Below are 25,994 nucleotides of genomic sequence, written 5' to 3'. Positions count from 1 at the left end.
TATTAGTAGGGTTCCTGGGACACTGATGATGTGGTATCTCTACAGCCAGCTGCATGGAGTCCGTGAGAAGATGTAGGGACCAGATAGTTTGGAAGGGGTGTACAGGATCCAGACAGTAATCATTAGGAAGAGAGGTTTGGGAATTAGGAAGCAGAGAATTGGAGGGGAAGTGATGAAAAAGTGGGTGGCTGGTACTGCTCTGAGAGCAGCACTTCACAAAAGGTCATTGGCTTCAAGCCAAACCATAAAGAACTCCTCGCTGCTCTGAAGGGAAACATTTGCAACCTGTGGTTTGTTTTCAATGTCTTGCTGTAGGTTCCCTATAATATCATTGGGTGGCTTGAGAAGAACAAAGACCCGCTTAATGAAACCGTAGTAGGTATTTTCCAAAAATCATCCAACAAACTCCTGGCAAGCTTGTTTGAAAGCTACGTTGGCGCTGACAGCGGTAAGCAGAATCAGCTCACATGGGTTTTCTTTTATTTCAGAAATGTGTGCTTGGGAATGAATTTCAGAAACAAACCAATTCTCTCAACTGCAATTGACTTAATGTTAAATGAGGCAGTGACTAATTATTTAGATGCACGCAGCATCTGTAGGCATTTGCCAGTTATACTGAGGAGGCCATTAACTCAGCTGGTCTGAATGTGTAATAACTCTGAGCAATTTTGGCAAGGAGATCTGTATGTTATGAACACTCCAGTGAGAGTTTGAACATTCAAGTGTTCAGATATGCAGGCAAGTGTTCTGCAAAAAAAATTGTACATAAACAATTGAACAAGAACAGGTCTTGTTTCTCATTCTGTAATCCTTCTCGGCCACTAGGAATTAAATAGGAAATGCAAAGTTTGAGAGTGTTTTGGACACTGAAGGTACCTTAACACCATTCCACAATGGCCAAAGTAGAAGATTTTGCCAATACATTCCTTTTTGGTTGTTCTTTTTTTTGGCTGTGTTTTTGGTTGGTTGGTTGGTTTTGGTTGGTTGGTTGTTTTTTTGTTTGGGTTTTTTTTTTCTGTTTGTTTGACAAGACTAATGCATGTCTGAGAACATATTTAAGCTGTATGCATTACACAGAACTGTTTTATTTGTGAGAAGACAAGTAGCAAGCATCCAGAAAATTGATCTTAAGTAAATAAGACTGACATTCATTACAAAGATGTAGCTCTTATGTCCTGAAGTTGCAATCACTTACAGCCTATTTATTAGTAACCTCATTTCTATAGATGTTGTTGCCATGAATCATAAGACACTTTCTGAGGAAGCAAGCACGCTGCAGACTTCATAATGTGAATAAGAGATGGAGCTGAATGTAAATAACAAAAATCTTGCCACTAGCAAATTCTTGCAAGTTACTAACTGCCTGTTTGCCTGTGGATATTCCTGTCTGTCAGAACACTACCTTGCTTTTCCTCAGCGTCAGGAGAAGAGAACAGCCTGTCCAGATTAGCCTCTTCCAGTCTCAGCAGTATCGCTTTCCAAAGGGGGAAAGGTCTTGGGTATATTGCATCAAACACATTGCACTCCTCACTTCGCCTTTTATGTTGACTGTTGTTGACAGGTGTCAGAATGCCAGACCTCCTGGGAATGATCTAATGGTCCAGTGTTTAGAAAGCTGCAGCAATTGCTGTACATTTTTGGGTCATGTTTGTCTCTTGTGAGACTTTGTAAAGGTCATGTTGGAAACTAGTGTTCCTTTGGAGGATCTGAGTGATTTTGACTCAGAAGCTTTAAGCAAAATTCAGGGGATGCAAAGCTGCTATATCTAAAATTACCAAAAAAAATTTTCATTTCCCTCTATTCTGAACAAATGTTACTTGTACAAGTTCAGTGCCTGCATAGCAGACACATGAGAATCAGTGTCTATAGAGTACAATGTGAAGTACAAATTTTCCCTAAGCATTACTTTTCTGCATCATCTCACCCTATAGTTTCTTTAATGAACTACCACTGACTCTATTTTGTGAAAAGCTATTTTTGTGCCTTAGTCATATTTATGGACTTTCTGCATAACGAGTGATGCTGTGTGACGCTGAAATGCAAATGCAGTCCAGAAAGCTTACAGTGGTCTTTGACAAAAGCCTAAGTATGGACAGAGAGCTGCAAACTTGTGATATATCACACTTGATGTTCAGAATGTTTTGTATAGTATTTGAGCAATCGGAGCGTTCCAGTCATTAGCTATGTCTTTCATTCACAGGGAGCTGCACTATTAGAATGTCTTGTCTGTCCCCCATGCCCTGCCTGCATCACTTGCTGAGATATGGATTGTGATTTTTATTTATTTCATTTTTCTCTTAGCTGACCAGGGCGGAGAAAAGAAACGCAAGAAAGGTGCTTCTTTTCAAACCGTGTCCTCATTGCACAAGGTTTGTTTGCCTCTCTGCACTTGATGTTTCGAGTTAAGAATACATTGAAGAGGAATGTTAAGGATTGTAATGGACCAAAAAATTGAAATCCAACACTGGAATTTGTTTCAGAGCCTGGGTTATTGACCTTGGCTAAGTGAATACACTGTTATTAAAACTACATGTGTGAGGGGCTGCTCCATTTTATCTCCTTTGAGAGTTCTGGAGATTAAGTGGTTTTTTATTCTATTTGAGAAAGTATCACAAAATGTCGTGAACAATCTTTGTAATTTATTTTGTGGCTTATAGCTTCATGCTTGTCTTTGGAAGAGGAACTGATTACAAGTAATTTGTAATCAAATAGGTTGCAATCGGATGGGTTGGATATTAGGAAAAGGTTCTTCCCCCAAAGGGTGGTGGACACTGGAACAGGCTCCCCAGGGAGGTGTCACGGCCCCAAGCCTGACAGTGTTCAAGAAGAGACTGGACAATGCCCTTAATGGTTGGCTTCTTCCAAGCTAGATTTCTGCCTGTGTGGGAGATGTTTGATTATGAACAGTAAAGGGAAAATGTTTGGCTAGGAGGACAAAAGCCTAAGATTTTTATGAGGAACAGATTGCAAAGGTGACCTACCCTCACCAAGTGGGGAAGCAGCCAGGCAAAAATGCAGCTGGCTTTATACAAATGCTCTGCAACTTGATACTGCATCTTGCTTGCTGCTCATCTTATTTCTGACATTTCTGGGGTTGTAAGTAAAACACATGTCTTCTTACAACTTTGCTAAAGCTGATGTGGATTCCTATAATAAAGTTAATTCATACTTTGGTTTATTTGAACACATTTCTCTGTATTAATTTTGGTAAGCTTATAATTTTGTTGGAGACTAGAGAGGTGACCTTAATAAACTTAACAACCAGCAAACCAAAGAAATGTGTTTGGAATTGTGTTTGGAATTCCACTAAACTGCTAAAGCTAATTGTGTTTTTAATATGTCTGTTCTAGGAAAATTTAAATAAGCTGATGACTAACCTAAAATCTACAGCCCCTCACTTTGTACGGTGCATTATCCCCAATGAATCAAAAACTCCAGGTATGGAAAACACAACAGCCTTAAAATGTTAGTGTATTTGAACTATGTCATTCCAATACTTACTTCCAGGTCACCAGACTGTACTTTAAATACTGTCTGCATTTTTTACCATATCCAATGGTGTCACTCTTTCAGGAGATGACACCTTACACTTTCCAGTTCCCTCAGTGAAATGAAGATTAAGCCCTATGGAGAAGCTCCATTTAATTTAGCCCTGTTTTTTTCCCCTGTAGGTGAAATGGATGCTTTCCTTGTCTTGCATCAGCTCCGCTGCAATGGTGTCCTGGAAGGCATCCGCATTTGCCGTAAGGGTTTCCCAAACAGGGTGCTTTATGCTGACTTTAAACAAAGGTAATGCAGAGCTGTGTTGTCTCCTGTGAAAATAAGCAAAGCACGTCTTCTCACTTTTATCTGAGGTATTTTATTCAATTTAAATTTATTGCCCATTTTTTGCCTGAACACGGCAGGCAGAATTCTGCTATACTGCTCTTGCTTGTGTCTGTGTGGATGGATGCAAAGCAGGAAATTACCTTAGGTGACTTTTTTTTTTTTTTTTTTTTGTAAGTTTGGGGGAAGAGGAGGGAAATAAAGCAGAATCTAGGCCAATTTTACTCATTGCTCATCTGTTATTAAAAGGTACCGCATTCTGAATCCAGGCGCAATCCCAGAGGATAAGTTTGTGGACAGCAGAAAAGCTTCTGAAAAACTGCTGGCATCTTTAGATGTTGACCATAACCAATACCGTTTCGGACACACTAAGGTAACCAGAAAAAAACATCAGTGTTTATGTAAAGTGATGGATCAAATATCTGATTTGCAGAATAAGACATTATGCAATTTCTGGTGGTGGCGATTAATGAAAAGCGAATAACAGAAGGAGCCAGCAATATAGCAGCTAGATGATATTAATTTTTAAGTTGTGCTAGAGGAATTTTATTTCTCTGGCTCAAGTTCCCACCAAGCTTTTATTACAGCAACACTACAAGCGGACACAGCAAGCAGCTGATGCTCCATGCCCCCCAGTAAAACAATAGCTTATTTAATATAATATAGGTACTCTTAAACATATATGGACCACAAGATCAGCTGCAGCCTTTGAAATGAGGCCAATGTGCAATTATGGCGTGATCCCATTAGCAGAGACCTGGGAGTTGGGAGTTGTGGTACAGCTGACCTGCTTTGAACCCTGCCACAGTTGAAAAGTACTTTTGCAATAAAAACGTGGCAGTAAAATGGTTTGGTCTGTTCAAAATTGAGCAGATGAGACCTGGTTTTAAACCAACTTTGGAACTGTACAGTCCAGTTCCTGATGCAAGTAGTATCTGGCCCTCTATACTCTTTTACTTTATAGTGTGTCAATAAAAATAGCATTCTTCTGAACTATTTCAATAAGGTCTGTGTAGCTCTGGAATAAAATAATTCATTATCGTGAAATGACATCTGTGCATGTACTAGGTGTTCTTCAAGGCTGGTCTCTTGGGCCATCTAGAAGAAATGAGGGATGAGAGACTTGCGAAAATCTTAACAATGATCCAGGCAAGAGCACGTGGCAGGCTGATGCGGATTGAGTTTCAGAAGATAGTGGAGCGCAGGTACGGAGGCACCCTCTTAAATCTCAGCAGATAATAGTAATTAGCATTTAATTATACGTTGAATAGAGACATTATTACAGTCCCTAAGGCTATAGTTAACCCTAAATTAAAGGTTTAAAGTGGATGTATGATAAAAATAATAGCAACTGTATGTTAGTTGCCTGCAGCTCTGGTGAAAATCAGATTTGGAAATTTTTTATGTCCCAGAAAATCAAGAGATATGGGGAAAGTTTCTTGTATATCTTGGAACCTCATACAAGTTCCTAATATTACTGAGAATAAAGCTATAAAACTGACTGTGAATGAAAAAAAATCCATCTTTCTCAATCCAGGCTAAGCTTTAGGGAATTTTATTTGTTTTCTTCTTAAACTAGGGACGCACTTCTTGTAATTCAGTGGAATATCCGTGCTTTTATGGCTGTGAAGAACTGGCCTTGGATGAAGCTTTTCTTTAAGATCAAACCCCTTCTGAAGTCTGCAGAGACTGAAAAGGAGATGGCCAATATGAAGGAAGAGTTCTTGAAACTGAAGGAGGCCCTGGAAAAATCTGAAGCCAGGAGAAAGGAACTTGAAGAAAAGCAAGTCTCTTTAGTTCAGGAAAAAAATGATTTGCTTCTCCAGCTGCAAGCTGTGAGTAGATACATGTATTCATATACTTATTAGATGTTCTTTGAAACTCAAAGAGTGATAGTGCAATTCAATTAAAATAAGCTGTTAGTCTTGTCAGTCTTGCAAAAAATTAGAGCAGATAGAAATTTTCATGTTCTAGCATTTATATGGTGGGCTAGCAATGCAAATCTTAACAGATTGTGTCCAAGGCAATGTCTGTGGCAACTAGATATGGAAGTAGTCTTATATGTGACTAGTCATGCTCACCACTGTCTCATCTTGCTCTGTTAATTACTTGTCAGTCTTGCCTTCTGAAATCAGGAGTACGAAACGCTCTGTAGCATTGGATCAGGCTCTCTGACCATTTAGAGGATAGGGGACAAGTGAGGAAGAAAAAAGGCCAAGCAGTCACTGCTGTTCTCTTCCTTGTGCCACACCAGGAGCAAGACACTCTGGCAGATGCCGAGGAACGATGCGACTTGTTGATTAAATCCAAGATTCAGCTGGAGGCCAAAGTCAAAGAACTGACAGAGCGAGTTGAGGATGAGGAAGAGATGAATTCTGAGCTGACTTCTAAGAAGAGAAAATTGGAAGATGAGTGCTCTGAGCTCAAGAAGGATATTGATGATCTTGAAATAACACTTGCAAAAGTAGAGAAAGAAAAGCATGCTACTGAAAACAAGGTACCTCTAGAACTTCAGAGCTGGGCACAAATAGGTTGGGCATGGATTACCTTTATGACAAGAGCTACTGGTCTTTGATGGTTTTACACTGTCTATGACGCAGGCCACACTGAAGGATCAATATATACAGAGTTATTTGACCTTATGAAGGAAAAAGTGTTAACTCTGAGCCTAAGTTTCCCTTTTTCTGAAGTCAGTTTTGCTGAAATTCAGATAATTATGTCTAGTTTGGGCATTTTTAAGTAAACAATTTTCTGCTGTAATCATGAGTTTTCCCAGCTCTTCTTAGAGACTGTAAATGTAAAGGTCATCTCCTACTTCTCGCAGAGAGAATCAGAAGCTGATGTCCACCAAAATGAGAATGACACTGAAAATAATTTAGTACATTTGAAAGACTGTACTAAACCCACAACAAGAACTAGCACACATTGGCTCCCTTGATGACAATTTCCCTCAAAAAGCCAAAAGGGGCTGGGAGGGGAGAAATGCTTTCTTTCCATTGTCTTCTTGCATACAAGTTCAGTGTAGAGTCATTTGAGCCAGGTTATGACAATCCCTTGCTTCAAAGTCTTACAAATTCTCTGATTCTGTGAAATACGTCTTCCTTTCTCACACAGGTCAAAAATCTGACAGAAGAAATGGCAACTCTTGATGAGAACATCAGCAAGCTTACTAAGGAGAAAAAGTCCTTGCAGGAAGCTCATCAGCAAGCTCTGGATGACCTGCAAGCAGAGGAGGACAAGGTCAACACACTGAGCAAAGCTAAAGTGAAACTGGAGCAGCAAGTGGATGATGTAAGCTGGCTCTGCTTTCATGTTTCCCCAGGCTTGTTTGCCCACCACTGAACAATTTTCATGAGTCTGAAATGTTGCAAAGCTTTGAAATGTATTCCTGTCCTTTTAGAAATGATCAAGGATTTAGAAATGCAGTCCTTGTACTGTCTGTAAAAGGTATAATTACAGGAATGCTATAAAAACTTATCTGTCTAGTTCAGCCTTTGAAAGGAGTGTGATAACTAGGGAAAATTCATTCAATTTGCATTGGCAGTGTAACTGGCATGAAGTCAAACAGAACTTTGCTACTAAGAGAACTGTAATGCACAAATGTAAAGCGTGGACTAACATTTATGTTATATTTTTTTAGCCCATATGCCCACTGGCTGCTAGAAAACAAAAAATGTAAAATAGGATGCTTGTATTTAAGTACTTCTGCTTCGCAGCTTGCTAGAGCTCAGCACAAAACTGGGCTCAGCAAATGTCTGACTGTTGTAAACCATCTGTGTTCAATATATTTAATAAGTGACTTTGTTCCTAAAGCTTGAGGGTTCACTTGAACAAGAGAAGAAAGTGAGGATGGATCTAGAAAGGGCAAAACGCAAACTGGAAGGAGATTTGAAGCTGACCCAAGAGAGTGTCATGGACTTGGAGAATGATAAGCTGCAGATGGAAGAAAAGCTAAAAAAGTAAGAGACTGATTCTGTTGTACAAAGTAAGGCAGCACAGTTACCACTGTCATTTCAGAGCCTTCAGATGTGTTATCCTGCTCTGATGACGGCTAAAAGGAAATTCCATGAGGAGAAAGTGTGTAGCTAAGAAGGGAGGGAAAATCACTCTTACCTGTGTGCAGTAACTTAAGTTTTTCATTACTTAGAGGAGAAAGATGAAGGAAGTCTCTAGAAAGTTGTCCATCCTAACTAGCTATGACAGTATTATTGAAAGACCTGACTCTGTTAAATATATTTTTCCATCGAGTCTGAAAATAATGTTACTATTGTATGACACAAAGAACCACAAATATAATTGCACACATGCATGCAGAGTCTTGCCTTGGAAACCACTGCTCACAGGAAGATGTGTTTCCATGCAAATAGCAATACATGAGGATTACAACAACAATACATGAGGATTGCTTTCACTTTTAGATACATTAGAAGTTTTATTGAAAAACTCTTTAAAAATTGCAAGAGAGTAACTTGAAACTACAGGGGAAAAAATCACAGTAGGATTTTCCTTTCTGTGGCAGGAAAGAATTTGAAATGAGCCAGCTGAATTCCAAGATAGAAGATGAACAAGCCATAGTGATGCAGCTGCAGAAGAAGATCAAGGAGCTTCAGGTCAGCTTGTGTTTTTCTCCTGTATCTTAGGATGAGTGTCTCTTTGTGCCTCACTGAAGGGCTTTGCAGAGACACTTTATGGCTCGCTGCAGCTCAGCTTTGAGGCCCAAAGTGGTGCAATTCCATAGCTCCCCAGACTGATTCTTCTTCCTCTCACAATGCTCACTCTGTAGTGGTTCCTTTCCAGTAGCACGACACATGACCACGGAATGCTAGTGGTTTCAGGCAAGGCAGAAAGGCTCTGTCGTTTTAAACAAGTAATATTGTTCCAAACCATGGAGCATGAGCTCCATCCCAGTAGAAGCTGGGGAGGAGTTCAGCAGTGATAAGCATGGGTTTGAAATTTAGGGGAAGGGTTCAAATGCACAGGGAATTTTCAACTGAAATGAAAAGGCCAAACAAAGTCAGCAGTCAGCACAGTCCAAACAAAATGTCTTAACTCAAAATATCAGCTCTGCTTTTTTGTAAAGAAAGAACATCTGCATAAGTTGGACATGAAGTATAAATTGGTCAAAATAACTCTTCCATAAAAAAAGACTGCTCCCAATGAATATTAATTATTCATACAATTCTGTACATTGCTGTATTTGAAATCCTGTCTTAACACTCCTAGACAGAAGTTACTTCAGTCACAGAGCTCTTAAAATGAGAAGAGTCCCTCCCCTTCAATGACAATTTGTTGCTGCTGCTCCTACTGTCAAGTGACTTCTCTCATGTACTTCAACTGAATGTTGAGTACATGAGTGTAAGGTCAATGTACTTGACCTAAATGCCTTGAACCAGAGCTTGGAGACCAACCTACTGTGAGAAAGATGTAACTCATGATTCTCACTCTAGCTCAAGATCTGATCTATTGGCACAAATGGGCAAGTCCTTTAATCACTGTGCTTCCACCTGTATTGTAAAGTGTGGGCTGGCAGAGTGTTTAACAATTTGTAAGGTGATTCAAGGTATTCCAATGGGAATCATCATGAAGGTGACCCAAAGGTGCTCTTGTCTCTCTGGTAGGCTCGTATCGAAGAACTGGAAGAGGAGCTGGAAGCAGAAAGAGCTGCTCGAGCCAAGGTGGAAAAACAGAGATCGGATTTGGCCCGAGAGCTGGAGGAACTGAGTGAGCGACTTGAGGAGGCTGGGGGAGCCACAGCTGCCCAGCTAGAGATGAACAAGAAACGCGAGGCAGAGTTCCTGAAGCTGCGGCGGGACCTGGAGGAGGCCACGCTGCACTATGAGGCCACGGCTGCAACCCTGAGGAAGAAGCACGCAGACAGTGTGGCTGAGATGGGGGAGCAACTCGATAACCTGCAGCGGGTCAAGCAGAAACTGGAAAAGGAGAAAAGCGAGCTGAAGATGGAAGTGGATGATCTGTCATCCAACATGGAGCAGATGGTCAAGGGAAAAGTAAGGGTCCTGAGGCTTCCTAAACCCCTAAAGGTCATATGTAGCTGAAGGTGGTCTGAAGGTTTCCCAGGAGGCTTGGGCTAAGTGTTTTAGAAGGTGGTGTCTTGCAATCTGGGGGTGTTTATGTGCACAATGTCCCCCCTACCCCAGCTGGTGGTACAACCCTTCTTACCTGGAGATGGGACCACAATTAAGATGGCCTGTCTAAAACACAGTGCATCCTCAGTTGCAGGCATATAGTTTATCCATATATCTCAAAGCAAAAAAAAAAAAACCACTAACAAAAAAACCGCAAAACAACCCTGTCACTTAAATTGTGCTCCCCCAGGCTGGTGATGATGGGGGTGATGCCATCCAGGACTGGATATCTCCCATCCTAAACAGAGTCCTCTCAGATCCTGCCCTTGGTTCACAGTTGTGGCCCATGTTAGCAAGGAGCGCAAAGCAAAGGCTTGCATGACAACCATGTGTATTTTAACTTCCTATGGCTGAATTGTGGATTTTGTTTCCTGAGTAGATAATCATCTTGATATCTTTCAGAGCACTCTAAAGAGCTCTTTCAGTGCAAGTGAAGAAAATAAATTTCAGTATTTTGCGAGTTAGAAAGCTGTCATCAAACTCAATTTATGATAAATGGCAATTAAAGCAGAATCAGTGAAGCAATTTTCATTGGAGGTGATTTTCCCATCTAGCAATTACAAGGGGGTTTATGACTGAACTACATAAGCATATGATTGCTTTTGAAGTTCTTGCAGAGACTTTTTACACTGGTGCTTCAGTTCAGAAGGCAGTTCAGGGAAAACAAATGGGGAAGGTGGGCTGATGGGGAGACCCCTGGCCTGGGACTGCAGACACAGTCTCTACTGCTGTGGTATCTGTATCTTCGCTATCTGCCATTTCTCTGGAAGGCAAACAAAAATAGGATATGTTTGGAAGGCTACTGCTTCCAAGCAGCTGCCTGGAGGCTATAGCTTTGATTATCTTCTCTCCTGATGCCTGTTAGGCGAATGCAGAGAAACTTTGTCGCACTTATGAAGACCATCTGAACGAGACAAAAACGAAACTGGAGGAGATGACTCGCCTCATGAATGACCTCACTACTCAGAAGGCAAAACTCCAGAGTGAGAATGGTACGTGCATGTTCAGCCCAGATAGACTGTTTCCCAGTCACTCAACAGGTGTCTCAGCACTGCATCAGTGAGATGTATTGTGCAATGGCACCTCTGAAGGCGGCTGGATTAGTATTGCTGAATGGAGCAGTAGCTTTGTGTCTTTTGACATTTCTATCCTCAGTATTTTTATAACCTTGGTGGAGAGACCTTGCCTCGGACTGGCTTTTGAAACAAACCTATAACCATATTTACCAGCATATTGTGATACCATCTCATGAGCTGAAGTGGATGTGCTGGCTGGGTACCCAGTTTCAGAAAAAAGGACAGGTACATCTATCTTGCAGTGCTAGAGGGAAGATGAAGGAGTTGGCATATCGCTGCTGTCTGTGTGAATACCATCTTCCTCAGAGTGACCTTGGGCACTAGAAGTTGCTCACATCTGATAAAAAATACTACATATCCTCTAAGTGCTTGCTGCATTCTTAGGCAGAGTAGCACTATCTAATCTCTGTATCCTCATCAGATACCACCCTTTTGTGGTATCTGATGAGGATGACATGTTTTTCATTTCCTGAGTTTTTTTCTTGTTAGTTCCATGTACTCATATAAGGCTGCAGTTTCCACCCTGCAGTGATGCCCTTCTTGTGATAAACAAAATTTTCCCTATGTATCCCTCTGCTCTGTACGCTGGTCATTCTGAGGTTCTCAGGGTGCTTTGCAGCCCTCTGAGAAGTCATCTGTGGAAAAGCAATGTAAAGTAGTGAAGAAAAGCATGAACAAAACCAGATACAACCACATGTGAAAGTAAGCATTAGTCTAGTCTGACCCATGAGCTGAACGAAAATTAATGAATCAACATATTGGCAGTTCAAAAACAAAAGCCCAAAACTAAACAAGAAAAACAAACAAACAACCAAATCAAAAACCAAAACCAACCCTAAAGAAAACTACCTAGTGAAGTGTCTGAAGGTTAAAACTTTGAAAGAAGCTTCACAAAAGGTCAGCCACAATCACTGTTAGTTCTTTTCCTTGGTAGAATTGGATAAGTGGGACTTTGATTTTGGCTGGGACTTTGTCATTTCATCATCTTACCTTTTTTTGGTTAAATCTTGTGGCAGGTGAATTTATAAGACAACTTGAAGAGAAGGAGTCACTGATAAGTCAGCTGTCCCGGGGGAAAACATCGTTTACACAACAGATTGAAGAACTCAGGAGACAGCTAGAAGAGGAAACCAAGGTAATGCTTTGATTGTGTCACATTAATTGACACGGAATGGAGAAAACTAGTCATGTTCATTTGTAGCCTGGATGAAAGCTGAAATGAGACACAGGAGTGAGAATCCTTCCTGGTAATTGTACTAATATAAGTTCCTGCTCCTGACTGAGGCAAGACACAGGAGAAGAGTTTGGGAAAATAATCAGCATCCTTAATTGTTAAATAAAACCCAGTAGGATAGCCAGAATCTCAGATTGTACAGCTTAAAAGTTTGGATGCTTCTCCAAAAGTGTTAGATTATCTTCAGTCTTGATAGTTCCTCAGCATGACATCAGTTAGAAATGACTTTAGACACTTCTTACCTCACTTGACCTGGACTGTCAAGGCCAGAGGCAAAAAGAGAAAAAGGCTTAAGCCTCCATTTTAATTTCTATGGGCTGTTTGTTTGAGTTTTGCTGTAGATGACCCTGCAATGCTGTGACCTTTCTATCCCTGCAGTCCAAAAATGCCCTGGCTCATGCTCTGCAAGCAGCCAGGCATGACTGTGATCTCTTGCGGGAGCAGTATGAGGAGGAGCAAGAAGCCAAGGCAGAGCTGCAGCGGGCACTCTCCAAGGGAAATGCAGAAGTGGCACAGTGGAGAACAAAGTATGAGACTGATGCCATTCAGAGAACTGAGGAGCTGGAAGATGCCAAGTAAGTGTGTTATGTGGACTTCATCATGTCCTTGGCTGAGACGACTGTGCTCCTTGGGACTTGTTATAGTGCTAAGGAACCAGGGCAATCTGGTTGGAAAAATCCCTCTGGCTCGTTGCTGTCATTTATGGCTGTCCTTCTTCTGGTTTTTAAATTGCTTGAGCAGGTCAGTGTGTCTGTTGAGTCCTTGTCCATGGGGTAGTGGTTGAGGATGCTGGGGTTTATTTAAGAACAAACAAGATTAGATTACCCTCCTGGGTTATCTCACACACTCACTTGCTTTGCCCCAGCCCAGTGCTACGTTGCCTCAGTCTTGACTTCCCTCACCAGCAGAGAGATGATGGCTGCTCTGGGAAGGGCAGAAAGTCGTGTTGGGTCATGCTGTGCAGCTGCTCCCAGTGACCAATCTCAGGTGTTACTGAGCAAGGACTCTAAGCATCTCCAGCATCTGCTTCCACACATCTCTGATCTGCAGGAACTTCCCTCACTTCCAGTGTATCTAATCCATCTAGCATCTTCACGGTCTTCTTTTGGGACCCTCCTTTATTTCCAGGACCTCTTCTTGCTGGGAATCCCAGCAACCTGTTTTCCCAATCTAAATAATCTATGGACAAAAACCCAAGGCATGACCAGCCTCTTAATTGGTGGTTCCGTCTCATATCTCCTAATTGGAGGAATGTGACACTTTAATTTAGACAAGGCCTTTTCAAAATCTACAACCAGCCCATACTGGTTACAGCTAGCAAGCAGCAAGCTGCTGCTTGAGAGTTCAAAAGTTCAATTTCAAACACTCATATGCACACATGCACAAAATTATGTGCCACATGTCACCATTCATAATTTAAGCTTTTTTTTTTTTTTTGCCTATCATAGTCCCTTGTGTCTATAGGCTTGATTTCCCCCTCCCTTCTCCTTGTCCCTGCAATTTTCCCTTTCAAAACTGATTTATTGATATATACTGCCTTGGTGTCAATTTTTCTGAATAACATGGCAGTGGTGGCACTCAAGTCATTTCACTGTGTCTTCCTACCTGGTAGGAAGAAGCTTGCTGCTCGCCTGCAAGAAGCTGAGGAAGCAATCGAGGCAGCCAATGCCAAGTGCTCTTCTCTGGAAAAGACAAAGCACAGGCTGCAGAACGAGCTGGAAGACATGATGATCGACCTGGAGAAGGCCAACTCAGCAGCTGCCTCCCTGGACAAGAAGCAGCGCGGCTTTGACAAGATCATTAACGACTGGAAGCAGAAGTATGAAGAGTCACAGGCTGAGCTGGAGGCTTCCCAGAAGGAGGCTCGTGGCCTCAGCACCGAGCTCTTCAAGCTGAAGAATGCCTACGAGGAGACGCTGGACCATCTGGAGACATTGAAAAGGGAAAACAAGAACCTTCAAGGTAGGCTTCATTCAGGCCTCGTGTCCAGCGTCAGAGCCACACCAGTGGACAGCTGGAGGGATGCAGGTGCCCCACAACAGCTGTAGGGAAAGGTGTTTTTCTCGTCCTTCAGGCTAGCTTTCTGACGTGTTTGGAGACACTGACGGATGTGGGCAATGAGGGTTTTAAACATAGTGTCGTGGTTTGATTGCGGGGTGACAATAAAACCGTGGCAGATGTATTGTTAACCCCCTCTCCCCACCCTAACCCATTCAGCGCCTCCTCCTCCCCCCTTCCCACTAAGGACAGGCGATTGGGAGGGAAAGAAGGACAGAGAGAAGAGAGTTGGAAAAAATTAAAAATGTTTTACTAATGCTACTAATAAAAATAGAGAAAATAATACAAAATATACAAAACCAATCTTGAAAGTCCCGGCCACTGCTCTGGCAGATGTGGGGCCGGCACCCGAAGTCCTGGACTGGACTGAGCAGCCAACCGGAGCTGGATTCAGTCTGTCACTGGGCCTCAGTTCGCAGGGACAACTCACAAGGTCCTCTCCCAATGTCGGCCATAAGGAAAAGGGATGAAATCCTCGTGATACCCCACTTTTATATGAAGTATCACGTGAATGGGATGGAATACTTTAGTTGGTCAGTTTTCAGTTCACCTCCTGCCTGCACATCTCATGGGATGCATCATTATCAATGACCTTGCATTCCATTGCTATGTCTACCAAAACATGTATCTAACTTTCAGGAAAAACTGCAGTTAGTAAGAAGACTTTAGCTGACAGGGAAATTCACTAAAAGAGAATCTTGTTTTTAACAAAACCAGGACACACAGAAATCGGTATGGCCTGAGGAGGGCAGGCTTCCCTTTGCTCGCCTGCCCATGGAGCTCACTGGCAGAGGAGTCAGTCTCAGGGAAGGAACGAGAAAGACGACAGAGGTACAGCAGATGAAGCTTTGACAGCTCCAAAAGCAGAGCACAGGGTTGCTAGCCTGCAGATCACAGATAACAACTAAACCACTATAACCACTTCAAACAGTGTTTACGAGAAAGTCTGTGCCTTCAAGTTCGTCAGGCAAAAAAAGCTGCTGTAATTGAAAGTAAGGCAGCGCTTGTGTACAGATGAACCCTGGAGGTAGTCGTTTGAGGCGTGGGTCCTGTATTCATGCTCCGTGAATTGTAGTACATTTGGGACACTCTGATTGCTAATCCTTTTTTTGTTTCAGAGGAAATTTCTGATCTGACCAATCAGATTAGTGAAGGAAACAAGAACCTCCATGAAATAGAGAAAATCAAGAAACAGGTTGAACAAGAGAAGTCAGAAGTTCAGCTGGCTCTGGAAGAAGCAGAGGTAAGGGAAGAAAGCTCAAAGAAAGAGGAAAGTGTGTCTTTATCACAATTTTCTTCCCTTTTTCGTCCCCTCAGCCAATGTGTTGATTGTTAGCAAGCATAACCTCTCTGCACCCAGCTCCTCTGGCCTTGCTAGCCAGTGTTTTTTGAGAGTGACTGGTGACTTTCGGACATGTCAGCTCTAAGATCATCCATTGAGGCCCTTTCAAAGGAGGTGCCTTGTAGAATTGTTTGTTTGTTTGTTTGGTGGTTGTTTTTGTATGGGCTTGTTTGTTTTGTTGGGGTTTTTGTTGTTATTGGAGTTTTTTTCCTCCCTTTCAAGAAGTTCAGAAATCTTCTGAGCACCTCCTGAAAATCCAGTTCTCGGTCACTTTGGCATAGACTACTTCAGCCTTCCAGGAAACAGGAACTACTGAAAATTGTGGTCTTATACTATTTTATCAGTTATTTCTATTGTCTAGTTTCAAACAGCAAATTCACCATTTCCTGTTTTTGAGAATAAGAAAACAAACCTCCTGATGACTTTAAATTTTATAAGGTCTCAGATACTGTGTTGGATACTGCAGCCTGCTTAGAAAAAATGGTAGCAGTTTCAGAAACCAAATGAAAACAGGCCATTTAGAAAATCATTGACTCCAAATAGGAATTTGGTAAAGATGTTTAGCATCACTGCATTAATTTGTACAGTGACAAGTATGTACGTATCCAAGAGAGATGCCTCATTCCAGTTTCCAGAAGCAAACCAACAATAGGGAACAAGCCAACTGGAAACCCTGGTTATTCACTTAGAGTGCTCAGTTGTCAGTTTTTTTGGAAGTTTGGTGCATTGCAAAGCTAAGAAGTGGTAAAGGTGTTGCTGCCTAGAAGCAATACAGCACGTAACAAAGGATTTTTAATGAAGGCTGCATTTCTTTCGAATTGTACTCTAAATAATATCTACTAAAACAAACTTCACCCAGTGACAGGTATCCGTTTATACCTTAAATGCTGTGCAACTTCTTTTGTCTATTACAGGATGCTTTATACATTGCAGGGATTTCACAGCCAAACAAACAGGTGTCATGATCAGAGCAGAGGAAAGAGCATGCCTTTCTTCCACAGCTCTGAGATGTGGAGGGTGATTATAGGCTCTGTTAGTAAACTTCTCTTGCTAGAAAGAATACATCAATTCGTGAGGGATCTAAGGGGCACACTTTACTTTCCTGAACTGTGTGGAATGGCTTCCTAAAGATCAGTGATATTAGAAACTAGCAAAAGTAAAGTGGTGATGTATCTTACTTTAATTGTGAAAGAAGTGGTTTAACACAGATTTTCTCCCTTCCTTGTGGATTTGGGTCTCTGGCAGTCACCACTGGTGACGCAGTCCTTCTGCATGCTGTTCCCACTAATACGCTGTGGCTCCTTGGCACGAAGTGTGCATTTGACTGACCTGTAGCTGCTGCATGGTGGGTGAAGATTAGCAAGGATTTTATACAGCTTTGTCTTCGGAACCTCCATTCTGTTTCCATTATCTCTCCAGGAACACATAGCTAAGCCCATGCAATTCTGCCTTTCAGAGAGCACTTCCAAAATATATGATGTTCAGTTCTATGCTTTCCTTCCCTGTTTGATGTGAGCAGCAAGGAGTCAGAATGCCACTTGAACCTGGTTTATGCAAGACCTGGAAGTCAAAAGCCCTGTTATTTCACTATGAGGTGTTGTCATCTTAGTTCTTGACTTCCACACATGAGAGAAATGTTAGAATAAAGACATAGGAGCAAACCTCCCTTCTTTCATAGACTTCATGTTAAGTGGAAAGAATAGACAGAATATTTTTGCATTTTTTCATCTAAAGCTGATGTCTGTTATTTCTTTCCTTGAGGTCATACTGCCTAAAAAGATTGTATAATTGCAAGGCTTTCAACACTTCACGATTTGGAGAGATCTTCATGAGCTGCGGGATGTGTGGACCCCTTCAACCTCCCAACAACGATCTTGTTTTAGCTTTTGCCTACCCCTTACAAGCCTGTGAATTTCTGGAGAGTGTCTGTATGGGGGTGTGGAAAGGGGAATGTCTGTTGATATCAAAACCATGCAGGCAGGGCATAAGGTATTTGTTTTTTGTGACCCATGGACTGTTTGACAATTTGTCCTCTGAGGAGCTTGCTGCTCGGTTTTCCAACTGCCAAGTTGCATTAGAAGGCAAATAAATGTATAATTTTGCTGTGTAAGCCACTCACATCCTTGCCTAGAGAGGGAGGCAAGGAGGAAATAGTGCTATTGGGAACAGGAAGAAAAGTGTGAAGGGGCTGTCTTTGTGCTGCAGTTTATGATTTGGGAAAAAAAAAAAAAAAAAAGCAACTCCTGGCCTGCAAGCTCTTGATGTTTTCTATTTCAGGGAGCTTTGGAGCATGAAGAAAGTAAGACCCTTCGTTTTCAGCTTGAACTTTCTCAGCTTAAAGCAGACTTCGAAAGGAAACTGGCAGAAAAGGACGAAGAAATGGAAAATATAAGGTACTGTGCAGGAAGCAGGATGTTTTTTAAGGGGAAAGTCTCAAAAGACTGGAAATATTCTAAAGACCCAAGCTAGTCAAATGCACCACAGGTAGTTACGCTAGCACAAGCAGATACTGTCCATACCAGAAACCAAGACAGCTCTATTTTCCAAAAGGTAGTCCTACCACATTACCATTTCTTAATTCAAATATTCCTGTCAGTTCAGTCTCTGCCAGAGCACACGTAAGCCAAACATATATATCACGTAGCAGCTGTAACACAACTGACCGGCATAACCAAAGTCACAGCAGACCAAGGGCCACTAAGTCTATACATTTACAGTATGGAGACAAGTAGGCCTAGAGACCTGCCTTCTCCTAAACCTCTGGGATGGCTGCCTCCCAAAGGGAACCACAGGCAAAATCAGCCGTACTACCCCAGTGGTGCTCCAACCTGTTATCTGAAGGCATTTAGTTAATTTATGCAGTTGTAGCTACACTGATTGTGGGAGAATGCGAGGAGCTTGCCATTATGTGTACACCATTTGGGTAAGCAGTGAGAATTGCAAAGGCACAGAAAGTACTAATATAAAAGGAGAAGAGCTCGCAGGTGAAAAGGATAAACATGGAAAATGGAAAGCAACTAGATGAGAGAAGGAGAATGTCTTTTGTCTCTCCCACCCAGCACAAACGCTAGACTGAAGAGTTACACTCTTAAAATGATGCCATGCTGGGCCAGATTTTCAGCAATGGGTGTGTGCAGTCCTTCAGGAAATTCTGGCTTTGAATTAGTCCATGTTACAATGCTGTTAATCCAAGAATCGTGTCATTGTTGGTAGGCTAAAGGATAGAGAAGGGGAAGTCCAAGGCACACCTTGGCCAGCAGAGACACAAGGATTGATATGTTAATTGTTTCAAACCCAAGAATGTTCTGGCCCTTTCAGATACTATCTTCTGATCTCCTGCAGACGTCTGGATGACAGAGTTTTCAGGACAAGCCATCCTAATCAGTGCTTTCTGCCTCAGCTTCATTATGAGTGTTTTCCTGCTAAGTTGTTCAGCAGACAAGCTGTGTTGTTCCCAGGGAGTCTTGGGCACAGTTCAGTATCTTGCTGAAGCAATAAGGCCCTCAAGGCTTCCCTTGTTGACTCGGTGATTTCCCAGAACTCCTCTGCCTATGGCAAAACTTGGCCAGCAGTGAGATAGATGTTTCCCTATGTGAGTCATAATTCATGCTTTGAGTTATCTTCTGCTTGTGAGAGAGCAAAACTTTAATCGTAGTACTTGACTGTTATAGAGTCAAGAAAATTAAGCACCCGTCTGTATCTGTTTTGCCATCTTTATGTTGAAACTAAGCTGCCTTTCACAGGGGGACCAGGCTCCTAACTGGGTGGGCTTAATCTTTTCTAACTTTAGATGTTCATAACACAGATTTCTATTCCTGAATTATTCCCCTTATAATTAACACAAGAAATGTTTTTTTAACATCTACTTTAAGACAATAAAGTGTAGCTTACACATGCCATTTACTATAACGAGCACCTAGAGTGCTACCTACATCTTAGAATGTAGCTGCCTACATTCAGTTTGATTAATCTCCTCCACTAATGCCTTCATAAAAAGACTGAGAGGTAAAACATCACAGTAAATGATTCAGTAAATATCTTGGTGACTACTAGACTTGACGTGCTTCTTGTAAGGTTTAAACCTGTACTTGCTTGAGTTTACAAGAGATCTGAGAGAAGTCCTTGCTCCAATATCGCCTGAAGAATCACAAGAGAAGGATGCTACAAGTGCTTACGGATTAGGAGTTAGCTGAGAGTGTGAAACACACCAGCCAGTTAGACAGCAGTGAGGCACTAGAGATCTGTGCTATGTATGTCATTGAGAAATATACTATTCCTGGAAATGAGACACTTTCAGAAAAAGTGAAGCACGGTTGCATGTAGTTCTGCGTTCCTGTGCAGAGAGGAAAATCACTCCATTCATCCTTCATGTCCTTTTCAGGAGAAATCAGCAACGCGCCATAGATTCACTCCAGTCCACCCTTGATTCTGAAGCCCGGAGCAGAAATGAGGCCATCCGGCTCAAGAAGAAGATGGAAGGGGACCTCAACGAGATGGAAATCCAGCTCAGCCATGCCAACAGGCATGCTGCAGAAGCAACAAAGTCAGCACGTGTCTTGCAGACACAAATAAAGGTACCCTGAGAACTGCCAGTCCCAAGCACTCAGGCGTAGGTGTGGGCTGGGTTTCATTAGCACAGAGCAAAACAGCAATGGTGATGGTAATTAAGAGAGAAGGTACTCCCAAGGATGTGCAGGGAAAGCCCTCAGTGATCATGTCTGGCATAAGAGAATACTGAAATATGGATTTCTTTCAAGACTTGCATACAAGCTGGAAGAGATCCAGTCATAAAACCCTCACTGGCTACAGCCTCCTGCAGGGGCAGAAAGCTACCGCATGAGGAACTGAAAATCTGTGATTTCCTTGTGAGATTTCAAGTCCTTTAAAAGCGAAGAGCAAGTCAGGCTGGAGCACAGTAGTGCGTGTATATTCAGCTTTGTTGTTTGTTTCAATATTTGTAATATGTTAAAAAAAAAAAGTGCCTTGCTAAGACAAATCACCTCTCCCATGCCCAAGCAGCTAGTTCTGCCTCAGGCAGAACCACAAGCTCTGACAGATTTGAACGCACAGGTTTTTTTCCCCATTGCACAACATACCACAAAAGCTATTCAGATGACAGTGTGGAGGAAGCCCTTCTCCAATAATGAAGCACTGAAATTCTTCAGGTGGACCCCATGCAACCTCCGCAACCTCTGGGGTCCTCTTACATAAGCATAGCAGCTTGAAATGGAGTTGCATTGGTAAAAAACCCTAAACATCTGTTTTGTTAAAGGAGCTTCAAGTGCAGCTGGATGACTCAGGACATGTGAATGAAGATCTGAAGGAGCAGCTGGCAGTCTCTGACAGGAGGAACAATCTTCTCCAGTCCGAGCTGGACGAGTTGAGGGCTTTGCTGGACCAGACTGAACGGGCGAGGAAAGTGGCAGAGCATGAACTACTGGAAGCCACTGAACGTGTGAACCTGCTTCACACTCAGGTTGGCTTTTTCTCTGCGCTCCCTCTCTCTGGGTTAAGCTGAGCCTAGTCTTTTAAGCACTGACACTGTTTGCCCATGGCCATCATAAGCCAGACAGGCCCCACTCTCCTTCAAGGGAGAAAACAAGGAGAGGAAGTTAGTCACTCTGTAGATAAGCCACCTCCCTCCCTTCAAGTTAGCTGGAACTGATGAATCAGCCAACTGCTTTAAACAGTTCCCAGAGAAAGCAATGATGGAAGATAACACAAGTAAATTTGATCTCTTTCCTTCTTCCATGCTGTAAAACCAGTTTCCCGCTTTTGTTGAGCCATGGCTGGGGTGGTGAGGCATTCCTTTGGAGAAGTGACACAGGTGCTGTTCTTGTGTAGAAAGCTGATGTTACGCAGCAGTGGAAACTGCAGGGGCCAGGTTCTAACATGAGGCGTATTGTGCAGGGCACAAAACTACTCTGCAGCACAGTGCTCTCATTAAGACAGGCCTTTGGACTTTGTCCCTCTATAATGATGTACACTGCAGTTTTTACAGGGTCATGGAGGGGCATGTCCTGATGCACCAGCATTTTTGCACAAAACCAAAGCTTCTCTTCACCAAATAATGGTCAGACAGAGGTGAAAATGTGCTACAGGCTGGTGATGTTTTGCAACATTTCCTCCAGCCCATTGGTGACTTGGGGCTTCTGGTTTAATCACCTCATTGACTAACTGATCAGTAGTTTTCCAGGATGAACTGCCTTATTCATTCTTCTATTTCAGCCTCTGGCTTATTATTTTATCTGAATCAAAAGCTAAATATTTACAGCTTTGAGAATATTTTCAATATTTCCTCAGTCTGAAGCTAAGTTACGTAGTAAAGGCCAGCCCTCACCACATACCTGGATCTCCCTTCCCAAATACTGCTGTAACCCAAAGGATGCAAAAATCAGTAAGTCTTGGTGTGCTGGGATAGTTAGAGAAGTTACATTTCTAATCATCGCTTTTCTTCCTTTTCCACTGTTCCTTTGTGGAAATCTTAATAAAAGAACACAAGCCTGATCAATCAAAAGAAGAAGCTGGAGGGTGACATTTCCCAGATGCAGAATGAAGTGGAGGAATCAATCCAGGAGTGCCGGAATGCAGAGGAAAAAGCCAAGAAAGCAATCACAGATGTAAGTGGACTGGTTGCCTCCTCACTTCAGTACTGCAATGTCTCAGTACAACTAAGAAAGTATTTTCCAAGTCACCATTTCTGTGCTTGTTACAAAGCTCATACCTCCAAATCACCCCTCAGTTATCTGGAGGTAACTGATGAAACTTCAAAATTAAACAGGCTGGAGGTAAAAAGAGAGGAGGGACTTCTTCCTGGTGTTTGGGTTTTGGTTGCTTTGTTGGGGTTTTATTGCCCTAAGAATGCAGTATCCACTGATCCTCAAAGTTTCAGGTCATGTCACCTTTGGATCAGGTAAATCATACACCTGTGTAGGCTAGACCATTTCAGGCTGAACTAAAGCTAACTGCTCTCCTGGTGTAGATAGAATCTGATGTGACAAAATTACTGAATCTCAAACGAGGTACCCTAGACCTAGATGTCTACTGGAAAAACACGAGGCCTAAGATCCCAGGAGGAGAAATGTAGTGCCTTCTTCCTCTAGAGAAGACATAATTTGGGCAGGTATAGTTTCATTCCCCACAGACCTGGAGAAATCCATGTCTTCAGAGTTCCGCTGATGTATCACATCATACCAACAGATAACACAAAAGCTAGAACTGGAGGTTTCTGTGAGTTACATGTCTGGAGTGTCTGGACAAAGCTATTCCTGTACCATGTTCTTTACTACTTCTCAGCTGACAGCACTATTGCTGCCTGCCAGAGAGAAGACACTGATTGTCCTTGATTCAGCTCCAGGCTGGATTGCAGTGACTGCTGCCTTCTGATGACTGCTCAGTGTGGGTAAAAAAATCTGTAAATGGCTCTTGGTGGCAGGCACAAATGTCAAAGCAGGAATGAGCTAATTGGCACCCTTGTCACCTGTCTTACAGAACGGCCAGGGACTATGTAAGTTGTTGAAACTGAGCTTCTTATTCCAGCACAGACAGCAGAAACTGCTCTGCTGTTACATCTGCTCAGGCAGCTCTCATCTATGGCTGTGCAGGGAAATTTGTCTGCCATTTGCTTTAATTTACTACCTTTCAAGAGCTCCAAACACCACGATTAAATTTTCAACAAGTTCTAGATAAAATGCCTGCAGCGAATGACACAGGCTTACTTGTAGGCATTATAAACAAGGACATTATATAGCACAGATACTAAAAGAAAAAATTAAAAAATGTGGGGAGAAACTCTTAAATCACAACTTTAGAATATGGAGGGAAAAAAAAGGCCTCTCCATCCAGGGAAGATATGCACACACAAGATATTCTCTGGAGCTTTGGGTATAGTGAATGATACAAGTAGTGGATAATCCAAGATCAATCTTCCATCATTTCTTCTGAGATATAATTCAATAGGATAAGAGAGCTGCTGTAAAATGTGGTTGCTTTCAGGCAGCAATGATGGCTGAGGAGCTTAAAAAGGAGCAGGATACTAGTGCCCACTTGGAGAGAATGAAGAAGAACATGGAGCAAACCATTAAAGACCTCCAGAAGCGACTGGATGAAGCAGAACAAATAGCCCTGAAAGGTGGCAAGAAGCAGATCCAGAAACTGGAATCCAGGGTATGTTTGTGATCTTACTTTGGACCACTGTCTCCTGGTTACAGAACTGGGACCACGTAGGTGCCTGAAGGGTTGCCTTTTAAGTTCATAGTGGCCAATAAGGGATACTATGAACGCTTTCCTCTGTTTCACAAAATGCAGATGAGCAGTTTTCGAGGCATGCTTCCCTTTCATCATCCAGCTACAATGAGCTGTTGTAGCACAGCAGACAATCAAGCCCTTGATTAAAAAAATTATTAAAACCCTCCACATTTAAAACCAGGAAAAGCCCTTGCAATGCTTCCTTCAATTAAACTTTTCTGGCCTTTGCGTGTGTCTGCACTGTTGCTGGTGCAGTTTAAATACTTTTATGAAAAAGCAGAATGGAAAGGTGACGTCTTGATCTGCTCTTGAAATTTGGCATAATGACAAGGGTTTTTCCTTTTTTGCAGGTTCGTGAGCTGGAGAATGAGCTCGAGACTGAACTCCGTCGCAATTCAGATGCTCAAAAAGGAGCCCGCAAATTTGAGAGGCGCATAAAAGAGCTGACTTACCAGGTATGCTGAGGACAGTAGCAACCACTAGGTCCCTGGAACTAAATGTGTTCTCCCAGTGTCATCTGTTGTCTCAGTGCTTCGGTGAAAGATGAAGGACGAAGAACTGCATTACCCAGAGCTTTATGACTGTAGGAAGCTTTAGGGATATGAGGAACACCTCTCTAGGGCTACCATCATCTTGCTTGACTCATTGTGACTAATGTTAGAAAGCCTCTATTGCTGGGATTTGGACAGTTTTAGCACAGCATTAATATGGAGCAGGCTTAGATGACTATTCAGACTGCAAGAGAAGAAGGAGCCCAGCTGTCTCTCAGCTGTGCCAATGCCAAGAAAAAGAGCCAGAAGGATTCAGTTGACTCTAATGCATCCCTCAGTGTAGGGTTGCCCAGTCCCAAGGCTCTGTCACCTATTGCTGAGCAGCAAGGTCTCATTGGAAGCCTCCCACAGGTTTGCTCACAGCTGCTGTTGTAGCTTGCCTTTTGAAAAGGGTCTTTCAGCACAGAGCACTCATCCTTTTGCTTTCAAGAACATTCTTAAGCATATAATCCCATCCATCTGCTTCAGGAGATTATTTAGCCTCCTACCTGTTGTTTTACTCTGACTTGTATATGCAGAGGCTGAAGGTGGTTTTCTTAAAATACAGTGCTCTGGCACAGGCAGAATTATCTGGTCCTTCTGCTTATGGACTGTGACAGCATAAACCTGGCTCCTTTTACCAGAAATGCCTCCAAACATGATTTTTAAATATGAAAATTACATATACTTTAGGCCCACTCATAGGTCTGTTTCACTAAATAATGACACACCCTTTAATGACAAGAGTGCTCCTCATCCCTGAGCAAGGAACTCTCTGTGTGTTTATGAGTATACTTCTGAAAGTATGTGCACATATATATGTATACATATTTACATATATATATATATAAATGGGGAGGGCGCTCTCTTCGTCCTCAGCCTCTAGGCTTACATATATCTTTAATCAACCTATACACAGGGTGATCACAATATGGCTTGTTTGTATTTTCAACTACGTGTTTCTAAAATCACAAATATGGCAGCCTTACCTGTTTCATTGTGGGGGATGCTTTAGGCCTTTTTCCGCTGCCAACCTAATTAATGGTGTTTTGATGCAGTCAGAAGAAGACAAGAAGAATCTGGCCAGGATGCAGGATCTGATTGACAAACTACAATTAAAAGTAAAGAGCTACAAGCACCAAGCAGAGGAAGCTGTGAGTAACTATTTAGGCCTTTTTAACTTTGAGAAATGTGTTGTCCTAAACCCACAGTCTTTAATCCATAGAAGCTTTTAGTAGAAATGCACATTTTCTGTGTGTATTAATATTTGTATTTATATTCATATAAACCCTGTATGTATAAATATAATAGATATTAAACAAAATATGTAGCATTTGTGTTGATTATATTTAAGAAAAGGTATTCAATTTTATCTTAAGACTGCAGTATCATTTGCAAGGGAAGGGGGAAGGGAAGGAATAAGGAAGACTTTTTTCCTCCTAGTCCCTCAGGAGGCACGTTAAGAACCTCCCAGTTCACTTAACATGGAGAGTGCCACTGGAAACATCAACTCTGTAAAACAACAATCTCAGTTCT

The 25,994-nt window shown here is 42.1% G+C and overlaps 1 protein-coding gene across 1 annotated transcript in view; it reads left to right on the top strand.

The window, feature by feature from the left end:
- Nucleotides 1-25,994, top strand: part of MYH15 (myosin heavy chain 15) — a 46,112-nt gene that overhangs the window by 17,932 nt on the left and 2,186 nt on the right. Inside the window, exons 17-40 of the mRNA XM_065638113.1 lie at nucleotides 316-448; nucleotides 2,302-2,369; nucleotides 3,351-3,438; nucleotides 3,672-3,789; nucleotides 4,075-4,198; nucleotides 4,894-5,030; nucleotides 5,405-5,660; nucleotides 6,080-6,322; nucleotides 6,940-7,116; nucleotides 7,639-7,784; nucleotides 8,345-8,435; nucleotides 9,444-9,833; nucleotides 10,837-10,963; nucleotides 12,064-12,182; nucleotides 12,660-12,856; nucleotides 13,894-14,243; nucleotides 15,458-15,582; nucleotides 17,959-18,074; nucleotides 20,063-20,255; nucleotides 20,954-21,157; nucleotides 22,176-22,301; nucleotides 23,677-23,847; nucleotides 24,279-24,383; nucleotides 25,517-25,612. Coding sequence (XP_065494185.1) covers nucleotides 316-448; nucleotides 2,302-2,369; nucleotides 3,351-3,438; nucleotides 3,672-3,789; nucleotides 4,075-4,198; nucleotides 4,894-5,030; nucleotides 5,405-5,660; nucleotides 6,080-6,322; nucleotides 6,940-7,116; nucleotides 7,639-7,784; nucleotides 8,345-8,435; nucleotides 9,444-9,833; nucleotides 10,837-10,963; nucleotides 12,064-12,182; nucleotides 12,660-12,856; nucleotides 13,894-14,243; nucleotides 15,458-15,582; nucleotides 17,959-18,074; nucleotides 20,063-20,255; nucleotides 20,954-21,157; nucleotides 22,176-22,301; nucleotides 23,677-23,847; nucleotides 24,279-24,383; nucleotides 25,517-25,612 — 3,900 coding nt within the window. The remainder of the gene's footprint in view (nucleotides 1-315; nucleotides 449-2,301; nucleotides 2,370-3,350; nucleotides 3,439-3,671; nucleotides 3,790-4,074; nucleotides 4,199-4,893; nucleotides 5,031-5,404; nucleotides 5,661-6,079; nucleotides 6,323-6,939; nucleotides 7,117-7,638; nucleotides 7,785-8,344; nucleotides 8,436-9,443; nucleotides 9,834-10,836; nucleotides 10,964-12,063; nucleotides 12,183-12,659; nucleotides 12,857-13,893; nucleotides 14,244-15,457; nucleotides 15,583-17,958; nucleotides 18,075-20,062; nucleotides 20,256-20,953; nucleotides 21,158-22,175; nucleotides 22,302-23,676; nucleotides 23,848-24,278; nucleotides 24,384-25,516; nucleotides 25,613-25,994) is intronic.

The sequence above is a fragment of the Caloenas nicobarica genome, chromosome 1 (assembly GCF_036013445.1).
Source record: "Caloenas nicobarica isolate bCalNic1 chromosome 1, bCalNic1.hap1, whole genome shotgun sequence".
NCBI classification, from domain to species: domain Eukaryota; kingdom Metazoa; phylum Chordata; class Aves; order Columbiformes; family Columbidae; genus Caloenas; species Caloenas nicobarica.
The sequence above is the reverse complement of the archived record's forward strand: the minus strand, read 5'-3'. Positions and strand labels throughout refer to the sequence as shown.